The 18,600-nt window shown below is 46.9% G+C and overlaps 2 protein-coding genes across 2 annotated transcripts; one reads left to right on the top strand and one right to left on the bottom strand.

Annotated features, from left to right (window-relative positions):
* The first annotated feature begins 3,247 nt into the window (after positions 1-3,247).
* On the top strand, positions 3,248-6,100 carry LOC123140854 (uncharacterized). Its single transcript, XM_044560125.1, has 2 exons — positions 3,248-4,514; positions 5,744-6,100. The coding sequence occupies exon 1, from the start codon at positions 3,317-3,319 to the stop codon at positions 4,376-4,378; it is 1,062 nt and encodes a 353-aa protein (XP_044416060.1). The 5' UTR covers positions 3,248-3,316; the 3' UTR covers positions 4,379-4,514; positions 5,744-6,100.
* A 5,045-nt stretch (positions 6,101-11,145) lies between these two features.
* Positions 11,146-14,156, bottom strand: LOC123140853 (uncharacterized). Its single transcript, XM_044560124.1, has 2 exons — positions 12,691-14,156; positions 11,146-11,595 (listed from the first exon to the last, which is right to left on the bottom strand). The coding sequence occupies exons 1-2, from the start codon at positions 13,898-13,900 to the stop codon at positions 11,534-11,536; spliced, it is 1,272 nt and encodes a 423-aa protein (XP_044416059.1). The 5' UTR covers positions 13,901-14,156; the 3' UTR covers positions 11,146-11,533.
* Positions 14,157-18,600: the final 4,444 nt, after the last annotated feature.

The following is an 18,600-nucleotide window of genomic DNA, read 5'->3' as shown; positions in this document are numbered from 1 at the left end:
GGGTGAGGGCGATGATGAAAGGTCTTTTATTTTTATTTATAATGTAGTGATTTGGTGGGCCTTTCGCGGCGTGATTCTGTGTTATCCGCTAATCAACTGATATTTTGGAGAAATTTCTGCATCGGTTGCTGCATGTATTATATTGGTGCTACAGTATCACACGGTAGCGCTTCTTTTATGGTGGGAGGGTGCACGAAATTGTTTACAGGCTTGCTACTGATTGATTAAAAAATCGTTGACCCAATCAAAACCGTAAACTAAATTCAAAATTGAATATCTCAATCGAGTGAAAGAGTTTCGAAAGTAAAAAACATAATGAATTAAAAGAATTTAATGAAAGAGCTTCTTGAGAAATTGTTGAGCTGGTCAAAATCGGGTCACTCATTTCTAAATTGAAGACCTCAATTAATTACGAGGCCTTGAAAGTTGGAAGCATAGTGCACAACGTAAAAGAATTGAATGAGAGAGATTTAAGAAATTATTGAGCCGATCAAAATTAGGTGACCTAAGTTTAATTGGATATCTTAATTGATTGGAAGGCCTCTAAAATTAGGCAGCATAGTGTTACAGAGGTGTAGAACCTGGAGTATTTTATCCCGTGAGCCTTGATCCTACAGTCTGGCTGTGTGTTTATAATGTGTCAAGGGCATTAACGACATTTAGTTTCGTCGTATTAGAGGCTAGTTAAGAAGACCATTTAGGTGTGATGTTGTTGTGTGGAGAAAATTATCCTGCCGTTGTTGTCAGGAAATTTTCTGTGTTGTACATCTGCCCATGGCTATACCTGCTATTGCTACACCTGATGTTACTACTGCAAGAGTGTGTGGAAGGGAAGTACTCCCTCTGTTCGGAATTACTTGTCACAGAAATGGATGTATCTAAATGTATTTTAATTCTAGATACATCCATTTTCGCGACAAGTAATTCCGAACGGAGGGAGTAGCAAGGAGAAAAACCAAGAGCCTCTGTTACAAGTTGACTTGCAGATCTACTCTAGTGCTTACATTCAGTTCAGATTTTTTGGTGGTGTTCTATCACTGAAGTCAGTTCGTCTCTGAAAAGAAAACAGACGATGATAATAATTCTCTTATGTTATAATCCCTCCATTTAACAATGTAGTACATATAGATTTTTCTAAAAGTCAAACCTTGTCAACTTTGACCAAGTTTATTGAGAAAATTGTCTACATCTACACTACCAAACACGTACCCTATGAAAATATAACTCATGATGTATTCAATGATGTGCATTTGATATTCTAGATGTATCTATTTTTCTCTATAAATATGGTCAAAGTTTGTAACATTTGACTTTTAGAAAAATCTATAGGCACTACATTATGAAACGGAGGGGGTATCACCTCCGTTTCGAATTATAAGAAAACAAATTATATGACCATCAGTCATGAGCCAAAAAATCATATAATATTTCTTTTCCCAAATGTTTGCAGTACTTATGACCACGGAACTGTATTGCTTCCATACGCTGACCATATAATGTTCGAAATACCTTAATATATTATAATAATATTTATTGCACCCTATTTTATTTGGACAAAATTAGTGTCAACACGCCCCTCCTTGGAAACTGATTCTTGCACCCCTTCCATTGTGTAGTGATGAAGGTAAATCCGACAGATCTTTGGGTAGGGGATCACGAGCTAAGCATCTAAATACGATGGTAATAGGGACACAAGGTTTTACCCAGGTTTAGGCTCTCCGAGGAGATAATACCCTACGTTCTGCTTGTGTCTATTGTGTTGGAGTAGGTACAAAATACAAATGTCTACCTATAGATTGTTGTGTGCCCTCTACGGTCCTAGCCCCTAGGTTTATATAGATGCGGGGGGGAGGGGGGGAGGGGTCCTAGGGTCACAATATCCTAGGAGGCTATGTTTGAGGAATCCGAGTCTTCTACGAATCTAGCTTCGTGGAGTATACGTCAAGTAGGGTCCTTGGCCCGACTCCTCAGGCCGGGAGGCGATGTGGTGAGAGACCCCTTAGCTGGGACACCGTCACGTAGTACCCCCTCCATGTCGGCCGCCATCGCAGTCGCCCTCACTGCTTAATTCTTCTCCTCATCTAGGACGTATGAGATGAACGTGTTCTCATCAACAAAGCCTACCACAGGATGAAAAAATCGCCTCGGGGTGATGGTGTTGTGCGACCCCTTGCACCGTTGGTAGCTCATGCCTTTCCCAATCCCCCAATCCACCAGAACAAATGGAAACAATTTTCAACTGTGGTGGTTAAATAAATGGTTATGCAAAATGATGGATTGTGAGCCAATTCCACATATTCATCGATGCTCGATGTCTACTTTGGCTATTATGGTGAATGCAATGAAGGTTGCAGGAAGGAGGAGGAATGTGCAAGCTGAGCCCTAGACATGTTAAGGTTAATGTCATACCTAAGGTGTAATCATGTGAAAGAGGAGGGGATTTCGTTGGAAGTGATTCGGGCATGCTCGGGCCAGAAAGAATGGTGGAATGCCGCGACTGCCACTTATGCGGTTTGCGTGGAGATCTCGCGATCAATTAGGAAGGTTAAATTTAAGCATTGCCGAAGAGAAGTGAACGAGGTGGCACACATGTTAGCTTGTGTCTTTTATTAGAAAATCGCAACTGGGTCGATGAAACCCTGGCTATCTTCCATGTAAGCTCATAAACTATGTATCCATGCTTTGATTTTAATCAGTTGTCTGATTTTTCTATTAAAACCAGACAATTTTCTTAGCCGTCCGATTGAGATCCAACTGTTGTGAGCCATCTTCAAGCTCCAACCGTTTTCCTCATCTTCAACCTCTCAGACTCGACTACCATCCAATCTGAGCGGCAATGCAAAATGAAAAGGCCCCGACCATGTACCTGTTAACTCTCGTCCTCGCCTGCACCAGCAACGTTGCGTCGTCCTCGTCTCCGGTGGGTTGAATCGTCCTTGCTGGCGTCCCCTTGCCTCACTGCCACTCACCACGGCGCCATGTCTCGGTATTGGTGCTATGTGCCGCTCTCATGTTGGAATCGACATACCCAATTCTTATTTGCAAACAACTGTTGAATAGCAAAATCAGAATAAAAAAATCATCTATATGCACTTTTCTTCATATATAATTTCATAAAAATATACTCCTACATTCACATGTGTCACTGGTAAAACTTGTTCAGAAATGGACACCGATTCTTCACATGCCCAGTCATCTAAAAGACACCGCTCCTTCAGAAATGGACACTTTCCCCCAAATCCCCACACTCCTCACCTCCCCCCGTGCTGAGCAGAGCTAGGGTTTCCGGGCTAGCTCCTCGTTCTCCGGCGGCGGGATGGGTGGCGCCGCGACGGCCAGCCCCGAGCACCGGCGCGAGCTCCGTGCTCGTCTGCTTCCGCCGCGCCACGGCCTCCAGGGGACGGCACCGCTGCCGATCCACGACGAGCTCGTGGAAGAGATCTTTCTCCTGCTGCCCACGCCAACCGATCTGATCCGCGCCTCCGCCGCCTGCGTCTCCTTCTACCGTCTCGTCGCCACTCGCTCCTTCCGCCGGCGCTTCCGCAAGCTCCATGCCCCGCCCCTCCTCGGCTTCCTCGATCACGAGCGAGAATTTCTCCCCGCAATCCCGCCGCATCCTTCCGCGCCCGCAGCCGACGCCGTCGCCCTCGCCGCCGACTTCTCCTTGTCCTTCCTCACCAGAGATCCCTACTTCACCCCCGCCCACTACTGGGACATCGAGGACGTCCGCAACGGCCGCGTCCTCATCAGCAGACATCCCTTCCATGATCTTTCCCTGGCAGTGTGCGACCCCTTGCACCGGCAGTACCTCCTGCTTCCCCCAATCCCTGAATTCGAGGGCTGGGCTTCACTGTACAACCTAAGGACAGGATGGCAGACCTTCCTTGGGGACGAGGAGGAGGCCGTGGAAGAGACATCATTCACAGTGGTCTCGATCTCACAGTGGGGGAATTGGCTGGGAGCAATCATGTTCTCTTCCAGCACCGGACAATGGCGGCCTAGTCCATGGATTGAAGGGTTTGCCTTCTTCAACCAGTGCCGGTACGCGTATGGCTGCTTCTACGGGGTGACAGAGTGCAGGCAAAAGTTGCTGGTGCTTGACACACAGAAAATGGAGTTCTCTCTTGCTGATCTCCCACCTGAAGCGAGAGGTTCTCCGGAACGTGATGTGGATATTGCCTTTGTGGAAGCAGGGGAAGGCATCACTGGGATGTTTGTGCATCCAGGTCACACATATAATAGCATCAGTTATCTAATTAAGCGAAACAATGGTGGGAGTTCCAGCGAGTGGAAGTTGGAGAAGACAATCCCACTGGATTTTACTGGGTCCAGGTTCATGGGTTCAAGCGGAAGGTACTTGCTTCTGCGTTGTTGGTGAGAATTCCCATCGCCTGATCCAGGCACTTTCGCGCTGGACAAAACATTCCAGTTTGAGAGGGTCGCATCACAGTATGGGGCATATATATATAGCAACTTCCCACCATCGTTGCTGTCGTCACCTACAATATCATGCGGTAAACATTTTGCTTTATCCTACCTATTCTCCTTCCTCCATAGGTTTCACACACCTTGTAGGATGCTTCATAGTTCATTACTGTGATTAATTCTTGTTGACACTGTTTGATAGTTGTTACTTTTTCTATGTTTCTTCCCTAAAAAAGTTCTTTTTTTTGTTCTTGTTTCAAGGCTAATCAAGCTCAGGAGCATAGCTGTGATATATTTGTTTGTCTATTCTAATTGCCATTTTAAGGCCAAACAAAGCAAAGAATTTCCACATTAGAAGTAGCATTCTAGAGGCCTCATGGAATCGTAAAAAAAAAAACTCTAGATGGCAACAATTGATTTGGAGAAATGTTTTTTAATCTGGTGAAGCTAATGGATAAAGGATACAAGTTTTAAATCCAGTTCAACGTTTGATTGTTCAAGTCAAGCGTTCCATATCTTGTCTTATTTTCTTTTCATAGATATAAGAAGATGGAGGGGCCTTTCTTTTTTGTCATCTATATACCTATATATTTATCTGAAGTTGGCTGAGCCATCGCCACCACTCATGCTCCTCATGTATATGATATGAGTAAAGTTGAAGTGGCGAAATTTGTTACTTTTGTTGAATGGACCTGCCATAAGAACCGCTTATCAGCCTGTGCTTAATAGCTGTTTGATTCAAAATGAACTAGGGCATCTATATTTGTTTGGACTGTTTAAACTTTCGACCTTCCTTTACCTTAGTCTTTTAATCGAGGCACATGTCTAATTCAAGCAATCAGTTTTTGTAGGATGACAGAGCACACACATAGTTTATTGTCTTATTGACTATTGAGAGTTAAGTTAGAAATTTGGGACTCTTATGAACCTTGCAACACAAAGCTACCATTTATTGAGAATTATTTTACAATTTTTAAGTTCTTTTAGGATTCGTTTGCTTATGTTTTACATGCCTATGCCTTTGTCTGTCTATGTGTTCAAATTTGTGCTGCAATTTACATTTATATCAAGAGATAAAAGCAAGCGAGTCTTTGTGGTCGATAAACCAATTGGCTCGAAGGTGGATTTCCCATTTATTGTGTGTCGTTTGTTTTAGGTCCCAATCTACATCGCATCTATTCTGATTTGTCACGTGCTTTTTAAGTAAGCAGTGTGCCGAGTACTGCCCAATGATAGGACCAGTCCTGTTGTTCCTTTTTGCTCACAATCTCTTGAATGTATGCAGTTTGAACATGCATAACCTTGAGATACTGAACAGGTGTTGAGAATGAGGCTGAGGAGATGGTGGAACAAGGCCGTGCTGCAAGTTCAAGCGCATCGAGCAGGGTTAGAGAAAGCGGTTGAAGCAAATGCTGGAGGTCAGGCTGGTGCGTTGATGATTCAAGATAGTGCTGAGGTTGCGACGCGAACTCGACAATTGACCACTAAGTTGGTCCACATTGGCTCTGTTTTGTCTGTAATGTGGTCATCCGGAAGGACAGAACCCGGTCTGTAATTGTTGGCCTTGATCCAACAATGATTGTTGTGTCAGTTTGTCACACATAGTTCCTGCTGAATTATATGGTTAACTATAAGACTGTAAGAAGTCGGACTTGGTGTGATTTTGTTGTATGTGGAAATTATCCTGCCGTTGTTGTCAGCATATTTTCTACCCTGTAGTATATCTGCCCATGGCCATGGCTGAACCTGCTATTGCTACACCCTATGTAACTGCAAAGTGCGTGGAAGGGAAGGAGCAAGGCGAAAGGCCAAGAGCCACTGTTACAAGTTGACTTGCACCACTCATCTACTCTAGTGCTTACATTCACTTCAGATTTTTTGGGGGACATATCACTGAAGTCAGTTCGTTTCTGAAAGAAAACAGATGATGATGATAATTCTCGCATTTTATATGTTTCTTTTCCCAACCGTTTGCGGTACTTGTGACAAATGAACTGTGTATTGGTTCCATTTCCATATTGTGCTTTTGGCTGTGTTTGGTCTGTAGCATGGTCATCCAGAAGGATAGAATAGAGCCAGCAGTGGTTCATCTTGTGTTCCTTGGTCTGATAGTGGTTGCCGCAGCTGTTTCTTGGATATGTGGCATGAGCATTAACGATGCTTATTCTGTCAAGACTGTGAGATCTCTCAAAAAACCACAAAGCGGAACGTAGGGTAGCAAGCACAGGAACCGGACAACCCAACTATTGACCAAAGACATGATTCAGAGCCAATGCATATAATGCTAAATTCGGAGTGCCGAACTTATGTGTAAGAAGTGTTCGGACTGTGCTGCCGTATTGTGGGGCGACAAGTAGCCCTTGGCGAATATGGAACATACAGAAGAGTATCGATGCAGCAAATAAGCAGGTCGAAATAAAACGAAGTAAGAAGCGAAAACTACAGAGACTGTGCCACGAACCATTTTTATTATAACTGGATGGATACGTCAAGGCGTATCTTGTACAGATGGTGCGAGAAGTATCCGGGCTATTAAACATGCCGGAACCAGTAGGGCGCAGTGTGCGGGTCCTGAGGAATAAGTATTAATACCGTCAAGAAGAACGTATAGAGGTTACCCTACACACCTGTGCTGCTTGCCTCCATTGCATGCCAATCCTTCTAAAGGACTCGTGATCAGGCCCGCGGAAAAAGGAACCTGAAACAAGAAAAAGGTAAAAGTATGTGTGTCCGGGATCGGTCTGGCCGAACTGTAGACCCCGGGTTATCTTGTGCCTCCGTCGATGTCCATGGAATTTTGAGTGCATAATTGTGTACGCGTGGTACGAATGCCACTACCTCCTTGGGACTGGGACGGAGGCCGAATTGCTAGTCGAGCTCTTGACGAGCCGCGCAGTCCTGTTGCAGTGAAGTCCGGAACCTCTTAATGATGTCCGAGGGATCGACAGCCATACTATGGTGCTGCTTGAGAAGACCGCTCTGTACTTCTGCTGCTAGGGCGGCGGTGTGCTCCTCTGTTCGGAGGGAGCGTTCCGTATTGCCATTGACTGTTATGACGCCGCGTGGACCGGGCATCTTGAGCTTGAGATAAGCATAGTGTGGCACTGCGTTGAATCTAGCAAACGCGGTTCGTTCGAGCAGTGCGTGATAGCCGCTGCGGAAGGGGACGATATCGAAGGTTAACTCTTCGCTTCGGAAGTTGTCCGGAGAACCGAAGACCACCTCCAGCGTGATTGAGCCCGTACAGCAGGCCTCTACGCCTGGTATGACTCCTTTAAAGGTAGTCTTTGTTGGTTTGATTCGCGAGGGGTTAATGCCCATCTTCCGCACTGTGTCCTGATAAAGTAGGTTGAGGCTGCTACCATCGTCCATCAGGACTCATGTTAGGTGAAACCCGTCAATAATTGGGTCGAGGACTAGTGCGGCCGAACCGCCATGGCGGATACTAGTTGGGTGATCCCGGCGATCAAAGGTGATCGGGAATGATGACCACGGATTGAATTTTGGGGCGACTGGCTCTACCGCGTAGACGTCCCTAAGTGCTCGCTTACGCTCCCTTTTGGGGATGTGCGTAGCGTATATCATGTTCACCATTTTGACTTGAGGGGGAAATTTCTTCTGCCCTCCAGTGTTCGGCTACCGGGGCTCTTCGTCCTCGTCCTCACTTTGTGATCCCTTTTCTTTGTTTTCGGCATTTAACTTGCCGGCCTGCTTGAAGACCCAACAATCCCTGTTGGTATGATTGGCTTGCTTATCCTTTTGTAGGGCTTCTTCCGTTGGCAGGACTTGGATCCACTGAATCCGGCGTTGACTGTGGTGTCATCGGTGTTGTCGCCATTGCTTCGGTGTTTGTGTCTATTGCGTCGGTGCTTTCCGGTGCTGTTCTTGGCCTCAGTGGGGCCTGCCTCGCTGGCTGTGTTTTTACTACGAGCCAGCCAGCTGTCCTCACCTGCGCAAAAGCGGGTCATGAGTGTCGTAAGGGCTGCCATAGACTTCGGCTTTTCTTGGCCGAGGTGGCGTGCTAGCCATTCGTCACGGATGCTGTGCTTGAAGGCTGCTAGGGCCTCGGCATCCGGACAGTCAACGATCTAGTTCTTTTTGGTTAGGAACCTAGTCCAGAAATTTCTGGCTGATTCTCCAGGTTGTTGAACTATGTGGCTTAAGTCATCGGCATCTGGTGGCCGGACATAAGTTCCTTGGAAGTTATCAAGGAAAGCCTCTTCCAAGTCCTCCCAGCTGCCGATGGAATTCTCGGGCAGGCTATTTAACCAGTGTCGAGCTGGTCCTTTGAGCTTTAATGGGAGGTATTTGATGGCGTGGAGGTCATCTCCTCGAGCCATGTGGATATGGAGAATAAATAGGACGAGATTCATTACATTTCGAACATGTTTCATCCAAAACGGATAAAATTCATTAGATTTTTTTATATAAACCGGACTAAACCCTACTCTAAACCTAATCTAAATTATCCCCGGCGCATGTTCCCCATGTCCGCCATGAGCCCCAAGAGCAGAAGCTCCGGCTCTTGGCTTTGCCTTCTCCAGTTACGCCTCAGCGCTCTCCAGCTCCGCCTTCGAAGCCCCGGGAAGTGAAGCTATCTGCCTCCACATCGATACCAAGCGGGTAATCGACAGATGATGTTCAGCCAACCAAGCTTGGCTTCAACGGGAGGAGAGGAGCGGTGGGCTTCCTGGGACCTGAGCAGCGACGACCTACCATGCACTACTCTTTCTCGCTGCCGTTTGGGCCCGCGGACGTGTCGGCTTCATGTCGTGGTGGCAGGACGCGCCCGAGGCGAAGCTGGCGATGTCCTCGTCGTTGTCACTCTTGCCCCACACCTCATCCGCCGCCTTGTCGAACTCCCTGTAGGCAGCCTCGAATTCCGCCTGATGGCGGTGGTACTGCTAGCGGTCGTGGCAGATCTCGTGGGCGGAGCAGTAGGAGTTGACCAACGCCTCCTGCTCCGCCACGTCCACGTCCGTCACGATGGCCGAGCCGGCGGCGAGTTGCTCCTTCGCGCGCTGTTGCTCCTTGAGGAGGCCGAGGTTGTAGGCCTGGTACGCCTGCGCCTGCCGGAACTTGGCCTCCTGCTCCTCCCGCAGCATGTCCGTTTAGTGCACATGGGCCTCACTGATGGTGAGGCCAGCATGCACCGGCGAGGAGGGTGGCGCCGACTCTCCCTCCGTTGGGGCGTCGTTGGCCTCCGTCAGCTGGCCAGCCTACCAGCCGATAGCAAAGATGGCCATCTCCTTTTTCTGCTCCGAGGAGAGGGTGTCCCAGAGGGCTTTGGAGCGCGAGGAGGCCATGGCGAGCATGGTGCGGAGAGGAGAAAGGGACCGGAGGAGGATGACTGCGGTTATGGCAATGGGCCGCGACAGTGTGGTTAATGATGGGTAGCAGACGGATGAACGAGTGGCTCAGGAGTAGGTTCTCGGCAAACGCATATCATTAATGTAGGGCGACGGACCAATGGGGTGTCGTTTGAACGCGAAGCAGTCGCTTTACCGAGAAGCGGGCGTGGGTGCTGATCTCTCGGTCGGCGCGCTGCTTCAATGCCAGCATCAGTGAGAGGTCACGTCCGCTCTAACCAGAGATGAATGCGGCACTGATGCTCTGAAGCGGCGTTGACTGTTTCAAATGGGAAGCCCGTGCGGGCGAGGGAGGAAGGGGGGGGGGGGTTAATGGTGGGCCAGGACAGTCAAAAGCGGAAGTGGCAGCGGTCCGGACGCCCTTAAAGCCCCCCTAGTTTGTCTCTGGTCTGCGGAAAAAAGTGCGTCTGGACCACCGAGCGGACCGATACAGGCCGGCGTTGGATGGCACAACACGTCTGGACCGTGCAGTCTTGACGGTTGTGGGTGGTTTGAGGGTCGACCTTGGAGACGCGCTCAGTGGTTAATTGTGTCACAGCCTCGGCACCATCTCTAACCCACAAAACGTCAGCGTGAGCTGGTTAGAATTTCCCTACTCTGTAATGAACTGCATGCTATCTGTTTGTGTAACAGTCTGAATGTCATATGTTTGAAGCTTTCTAAACCTTTTTCAAAATGCAGTGTGGATGTGTCATTCGCTCAATTCTTTACAGAGGGAGTATTTCTGAGAAAAGAATGCACTCAGATCAGCTTGAGATATGTATGTATGTATGTGTGCCTGTATGTGTGTGTGTGTGTGTGTGTGTGTGTGTGTGTGTGTGTGTGCGTGTGTGTGTGTGTGGCTAGCTGCTTCCTACTTGTTCTGTGCACCATTTCTGTTGCCGCTGAACAATCTAACCATGAGCACAAAGAAAAAAAAAACCCTAAGAACCTCAGGTTCTGCTGTAAGTTTGTTCTGAGAAAAAAATGCACTCAGACCAGCTTGGTATGTTGCTGGCTGGCTGCTTCCTACTTATCTGGCTATGTATTTCCTGGCCAGCTGACTCAAACAAGACCGAAAATCCTGGCTATGTACCAAATCCTAAGAACAATCTAAAGCTTTTTTTTTCTCTGAAAGGAGAGCGTACTGCAATCCTGAAACAGAAAAGCACATTGCAACCCTGAAGTAAGGTACTGACGGCATTGGACTAGAACTGGCCTCTGAATTAGCTCAATCAACTGATCAAAGACACACAGGATAAATTCCAACTACATATAAAAGAACTGAAATGAAGAAGGATTATTTTGTAGTTAGCAATGCGGATTGAAATACATAGCCAGGCAAAGGCTGCAATCATGAAGAAATCAACCCTAAGAAATTAAGTCATGATGGAAATTAAGTCATTTTGTAGTTAGCAGGGCCGCCAAATAATATGAAATGACTGTAAACAATAGAGTAGACCGGTACTGAAAGTCTGACCCTTACATCTGAATACCTGACAAGGTCCACTCCACAAACTTGACTGCTTGCACGGTCTTAGCTTTTGGCAAGGCTAATCAAACGCAAGATAAAAACACTCCATGTTCTATATTGTATCCTTCTAGATGGCCATATTACATACCAAAGGGCAAAAGCATACCAATTTAGTGGTTAACTGTCGAGTTGCATCACAACGGTCGTCACCATCTTGATCAACGTCTCATCAACGAATCAGCCCTGACCTCCAGCACTGGTGTCAGGGCTATTCTAACCCTGGAGGCTATGGGCTTGAGCTTGAAGCACGGCGTTTTTCCAGCATCTCATCATCCTCGGTCTCAACACCTGACCAATATCTAAATATTAGGAGTACTCGAGTTGCAGATATTCAAAAGCCAGTGAGCAAAGAGGAACGAAAGGACGGGCAGCACTCAGTAAATTGCTTGCAGAAAATACTTGGGAAGAAGGACAGCAAATTGATTTATTGACCACAAAGTATCAAACACTCTCTTCTATGTGTTGTCCAGTGTAATTAGTAGTCCAAGTTTAAATACATAGCAGGAAAAAGGAATGTAGAAGTGAATCCTAAAAGAACTTAATAATAGTTGTAAAGAAATGGTGGCTTCCTGTTACGGAACTTCACAAGTTATGTAGTAGTTACCAAATTTCTCACTCAAGAAAAAATACTCAGGGGCCTCAGTAGCGACACTCAACATACTATGTGTGTGCTCTGTCATCCTAGAAAAACTGACTGCTTGCATTTGGCATGTGCCTGAGACAGAGGAACATGCCGTCAAAACAAACATAGGCGCCCAACTGATTTCAAATCAAACTGTTACAGAGCACAAGCTGACAAACTATTCTTGCTATCTGAAAAGCAATCCATGGAACAAAAGAATATTCAAGCTCGCCACCTCAATTTTGCTCACATCATATATAGGAGATGCATTAGCATTAGCATTAGCGGTATCAACAGATCCGTCTCATATTTTTTTACCATATTAGTTATGCAGATTTATCTGAAATCAACATCATGAGATAAATTTATAGGTGTAAAGATGACAACTAAGGACCTCTTCGCCTCCTTATATCTATGAAACGAGAAAACAAGATAATGCATGCCTGACTTGAACAATATGTCTATTAGTTTGACCACAAAAAGCATTTATCCAAATGAATTGCTGCCATCTGGTGTTTTTTACGAGTGCATAAGGCCTCCAGCCTACTTATAGTATGGAAGATGCCTTTTTACTTGTCCTTATGATGGCAATTAGAACAATAAAACAAATAGATCACAATTGTGCTCCTGAGCTTGAGCCTTGCCACAAGCAGAAAAATGTTAAACTACCGAATAGTGTAAACAAGAGTAACCAATCACAGTAATGAACTATGAAGCATCAGGTAAGCTGGGTGATAACTTGGACACAACAGAAAGTTTACCACTTGATATTGTCGGTGACGACAACAACGATGGTGGGAAGTTTCTATATACACATGGCGAACTGATGCCACGTCTAACCACCTTCTCAAGTTGGAATGTTTTGATATCCAATGTGAAAGTGTCTCCCTGTGATACAAGAAGGAAGTGCCTCTCTGTTGAACCCATGAAACTGTACCAAGAAGAAACCAGTGGAATTGTCTTCTCCAACTGCCACTGGCTGGAAGTCCCACCATTGTTTCGCCTAATTAGATAACTGATGTGAGATGTGTAATATGGAAGCACAAACATCCCAGTGACGCCTTCCCCTGCCTCCACAATGGATATACCCGCAATCTGTTCTGAAGAACCTCTCACTTGGGGTGGGAGGTCAGCAAGTGAGAACTCCATTCTCTGGGTGTCAAGCACCAGCAACTTCTCCCTGCACGCTGTCACCCCGTAGAAGCAGCCATATGCGTGCCGGTACCCGGAGAATGAAGCAAAGCCTGCAATCCATGGAGTACTTCGCCATTGTCCGGTGCTGGAAGAGAAGACGAAAGCGCCCTGCTTATCGTTATCTCCCCAATGTGCGATGCAGATCACTGTGAATGATGTCTCTCCTGCGGCCTCCTCCGCATCGAGAAGGAAGGACCGCCGCTGTGGGTTTTCAAATGAATGAGGAGCCCACCCCTCAACTTCAGGGATCAGGGGAAGCAGGAGGTACCGCCGGTGCAAGGGGTCGCACACCGCCAGAGAATTATCCAAGGGAGATCTGCTGAGGAGGACGCGGCCGCCGCGGGCGTCCCGGACCTTCCAGTCCCGAGCGGGGACGGGTAGGAAGGAGAAGGAGAAGTCGGCGGCGAGGGCGACGGCGCTGGCTGCCGACGCGGAAGGAGAAGGCGGGAGTACGGGGAAGAAGGCTCCGGTTAGAGCGAGGAAGCCGAGGAGGGGAGGGTCGTGGAGCTTGCGGAAGCGCCGGAGGAAGGGGCGGCCGGCGACGAGGCGACGGAAGGATACGCAGGCGCCAGAGGCGCGGATGACGTCGGCTGGCGTGGGCAGCCGGAGGAAGATCTCCGCCACGAGCTCGTCGGGGATCGGCAGCGAGGCCATTTCTTGGAAGCCATGTCGCGACGGCAGCAGACGGGGAGACGAATGGCGACGTTGGTCGAGGATGCCCGGATCTACGCGAGGGTCCTCTCTGGTCTTGCCCTGGTCCGCCGCGCCGCCGCCCATCCCGCCGCCGGTGGTGAGAAGCTCCGCTTGGAAACCTATTTTGGTGGGTTCGATTGGTGAGCAGAGCAGAGTGAGGAGTGAGGAGTGATGGGATTCAGCGGAACGAGGGGCACCTGTAGCTACAGTTTGGAGTATGCGGAGGGGCTTCCTGCAAATGCCCCAGCATCGGGATAATTGGTTTTATGCCCCTAGTTGGGTCACACTCGACAGGTAATTTAACCGTTTTATCGTTCAAAATAATAGTCCGGAAGGCCTCAAGTAAGTAGTAATAATAAAAAAAGCATACTTGTATTCTAAGGCCACAAAATTACAGTAATATCCTCCCATGTTCATTTTTAGTTAAACTGTCAATGATTGTAAGCATGAATAACTGAAAATAAAGGGTTGGCATCTCATCTCCAGGCTAACTTTTAAATTCTTCACTGACATATCGAAAAAAAATTGAATGACTGTAACAATAGATAGATCAACACTGCAACTAGGTATCAATAGATCCTCCTGGTCATCTCCTTAACACCGACTACCTCACAAACTCCATTCCACCAACTTGGAGTTGTAGACATACATCAACCTGACCAACATTTACTTTGACTTCTCGCAGAGCCTTAGTTAACCTACTAATGAGTATGAAGAAACTAAACATAGCTAATGCTTTCATCACCTTATCATGCCAAAAGCAACAATCATTGTCAGATCAGGGCACAAGGGGCGTGTTTGGTTGCTGTAGTGAATAGTACCTGCGTTGCATACACATCTCAACCCAACCTGACTCTGAAAAAACAGCCTCATATGCGACATCTGCAAGTTGTTTGGTTGCCTGCATATCGACTTCCTGCATTAGGGGATCAACTTTGGCATGTTGTTTGGTTGCCTGCATTGTCACGGTGCATACAACTACACGCGTTTTGGTTGACTGCATGAGGTATGATTAACAGCTAGCACTTGCACTTAGCACACAGGATTAAGAGCTAGCAGAGGAAGGGGGAGAAGAAATGCAGTGTGCGCCGGACCATGGCGACTGCGGTGGATAGTGGCCGTGGCACCGTGTCCGACATGACGAACATGGAGTCGTGGGCGAGCGACCCCGTCGGCGGCACGACGAGCGACACCGTCGGCGAACTAGTTGCGGTGCTCGCGCAAAGACAGTGGACAGGGGAGGAGAATGCAGTGCTCGCGCCATGGTATCGTCCGTGCGGTAGGACGAGAGAGGAGGCCGAGATGATCGACGCCGGAAATGACTCCAGTGTAGTTGCACGAGAGAGAGGAGGCCAAGATGATCGACCCCGTCGGCGGCGCGGCGAACGGCAGTGTGCGCGCCATTGCAGCGTCAGTGCAGTAGGAGGAGTAGGAGGACGACAGAGAGTGGGCCGAGATGAGCGACGCCGAAAACGACTGTAGTGTAGTAGGACACGGGCAAGGAGATCAAGGGAAAGGGTGTCGGCGTCGAGAGGGACTAATAGGAGGGCTTTCAGCAAAGGACAGAGGAGCTCGACATGGCGGCGTCAGTGCAGTAGACTGCTGTTCAAAGAGAGATGAAGCTACGATCATCGAAACCAAAAACTTACAATACGAATGTTGTGCGGAATTGCGAGATGTCAAAGGAAATTTCAAACGATCGATCGTGCCGACGAATCTGACAAAATTCGTCCAAAATAGCTCCAAACGGGAACACGAAATAAAGAATTTAGGCCGGAGGTTGAAGAAGACCTCACGTAATCACCTCGCATCCCTCGCGTCTCCACTCGTGCAAGGGCCCACTCGCTTGCGCTCGCCTCGGCCTGGCTCACGAGAAACTGCCGATTCCTGCGTTTCCAGCGAGCCAGCCTCTGGGCTGCTTTAAGAAGCGTGCGATGCAGGCCCAACAGTAAAACCAGGCAACCAAACAGGCCTCTTGCTTCCCGCGCGGGCATGGATGACCATATTACAAACCAAAGCGGACCAACTTAGTCGCCAGCATTCGAGTTGCTTTGCTGCCTCAGCACCATCTTGAATCCTCGATATGCCAGCTTGACCTCCAGTGTCCAGCATTCACATCAGCACTGTTCTGACCATGGCGACTATGCGCTTGAGCTTGCAGCACAACCTTGTTCCAGTGTCTCCTTCTCGGCCTCTTTCTCAAAACCTGCCCAATATCTCAAAGTTTGTAGATGTTCAAATTGTCAATATTCAAGAGCTTGTGAGCAAAGCAGAACAAACAATATGCAAAAAGGCAATTTGAAATATGCAAGAGCAAACACTTTTTTTATGTGTTCTAACTTTTAACACTGTAACTTGCAAAAAGGCATGCAAACATTCAGAAATGAATATTATAAAAAAAACTTGAGCCGCAAAAAAATCGGTAGCTCTGTGACTGTCCCATTTCAACACAAAATAGCTAGTATGGAATAACAAATTTCTCACTTCGGTCAGTGAAGTAAAAAAAAAACTCAGGGTTCTCAGTAGCAACAATCAACAAACTATGTGTGCCATCCGCCATCCTACAAAAATGATTGGTTGTGCATATGGCATGTGTTTTGAAGGACTGAGAATAGGCAGGTGAAAGTTTGAACTCTACAAAATGTGGATGCAATGCTACCAGTTTATCTCGAGCACAAGCTGCTTCACTTTCTTAGCACAAGATGGCAAGCTCTTCATGCTATATGAATGACGTGTCTCCTGAGCAAACAAATTTGGAATGATTCCTTCAGAAACTACTCGACATCATTCCAGTTTTACTCACATCATCGTCATATCATCATCACTTCAGAAAAAATGCACTCAGAAATGGTATGTAGATGTGTAATACTTGCATCCTACTTGTCCTGTGCGTCATTTCTTCGCCAGTTGACTCAAACAAGTTGCCTGACCTCAGCAGTCAACCAAAACCAATGCGATTTGTCCTACCAAAGTACGGTCGATTGGGGATCACAAATTGTCACACACAGTATCGCTGTCCTCTTGTTCTGCTGTGTAATTTAACCATCCTAAACTTTTGTCGATGATTCAGGTTCACTGTACATCATGCCGATTGTACAATACTGCAATACATCCTGCAGTTTTGCCACTTGCACGAGTTGTGTGTACCGAATTCATTTTGTATATAAGCTTGTGAAGGTCTCTTTTGCCATGAAATATCAGACCCCGTGGTCTCAGAACGTTTTCGATGTCCGAACATCAATATCACTCAGATCCATTGATTGTTAAGAAAAGCGACGGAGCGCAATCCTGACACAGAAAAGCACATTGCAAGCCTGAAGTAGTCGGAGCAGCGCCTGTCTCTCAGGAACGCCACGCCACCAAAGGCTTCAAAATACTGCAATACAGTCATGTTGTGAGAGACAGCACGAGAATATATCATTCAAAGAAAAAGTAGAAAGAACAAGTAGACAACCAAGCTGGATACATGACACCAACACTCCGAGCTTATTCAACTGTGCTCAGCAGATTCAGTTTCACTAGGCAGGCATGTACGTATACAGCAAGTTCATAGTTACTTTCAATTCACAGTCTTAATTAACATACAGTACTTCAGCACAATTTTTTTTAACATACTGATCCTTTACTTACCTTATTTGGCAAACACAGCGATCATAGTTCGATCAAAGGCACACGATGATAAACTCCAACTACATATAAAAAGGAGAAAAAAAAACTGAAATGAAGAAGTCTTGTTCCTAATCTGCAATGTGGATTGAAACACATGGATAGACAAAAGCCACAGCAGAAATCAAGTCATGTTAGAGGTTATTATCTCATCTCTAGGCTTACCTTTTTCTTCTTCTTCGGTGACATTGAAAATTCTGAAATGACTGTAAACAAAATAGAGTATATCAACAGTGCAGGTCTGACTTCTAGACTTCTAGTAGATCGTCTTGTCTTCTTAATTCCAAATATCTGACAAGCTCCATTCCACAAGTTCTTAAAAGGTCAGTAAACATTGTCAATGCTCTCACTGACATATAAACACAATCAATCAATGTTGGATTAAGGAACACAAGATATAACACTACAGGTTTTCCCCCTTCAGGGTGACCATATTACAGACCAACTTGAAATACATAGCAAGAAGACCAAAAAAAAACTCGGCACCATCTCCAATACTCAAACACATCAGCCGAACCTCCAGCATTAGCATCAGCACTATTCTGACCAAGCTGACTATGCGCTCGAGCACTGCAGCGCAAGCCTTGTTCCAGCATCTCCTCATGTGCGATCTCAACACCTGCCCAATATCTAAAAATTAGGAGTATTCAAGTTGCAGATATTCAGAAGCTTGGGGGCAAACAGGAAGGAAACGACAGGCAACATTCAGAAGAAACATTGGAAGAAGCACAGCACAAAGGAAATCAACCTTCTAAATTCTTTTTACCCATGGTCCAATTGGTTTATTGACCTCAAAGTCTCAAACACTCGCTCTTATGCATTTAACAGAGTAGTTAGCAGTCCAAGTTAAGATACATACACTAGTAGGAAAAGGGGCTTTTACCCCGGTTCATAAGGGCCTTTAGTCCTGGTTCTGGAACCGGGACTAAAGGGTCATTACTAATGCCTAGCCCTTTAGTCCAGTTCTTACACGAACCGGGACTAAAGGCCGTCCACGTGGCCGGTGCGGGGAGCCCAGGCAGGAGGGCCTTTGGTCCCGATTGGTGCCACCAACCGGGACCAATAGGCATCCACGCGTCAGCACCTGGCAGGAGCTGAGGTTTTTGTTTTTTTTGAAA

The sequence above is a fragment of the Triticum aestivum genome, chromosome 6D, assembly GCF_018294505.1.
Source record: "Triticum aestivum cultivar Chinese Spring chromosome 6D, IWGSC CS RefSeq v2.1, whole genome shotgun sequence".
Classification (NCBI taxonomy): domain Eukaryota; kingdom Viridiplantae; phylum Streptophyta; class Magnoliopsida; order Poales; family Poaceae; genus Triticum; species Triticum aestivum.
Note: the sequence above shows the minus strand (reverse complement) of the source record. Positions and strands in the feature narration are given on the sequence as shown.

Excerpts from the sequence above, each read along its gene's own strand:
- LOC123140854 (XM_044560125.1), top strand. The coding sequence starts at position 3,317 with ATGGGTGGCGCCGCGACGGCCAGCCCCGAGCACCGGCGCGAGCTCCGT.
- LOC123140853 (XM_044560124.1), bottom strand. The coding sequence starts at position 13,900 with ATGGGCGGCGGCGCGGCGGACCAGGGCAAGACCAGAGAGGACCCTCGC. Across the intron at positions 11,596-12,690 it reads GTCACCGACAATATCAAGTG|GTGTTGAGACCGAGGATGAT; the intron begins GTAAACTTTCTG and ends GATATTGGTCAG.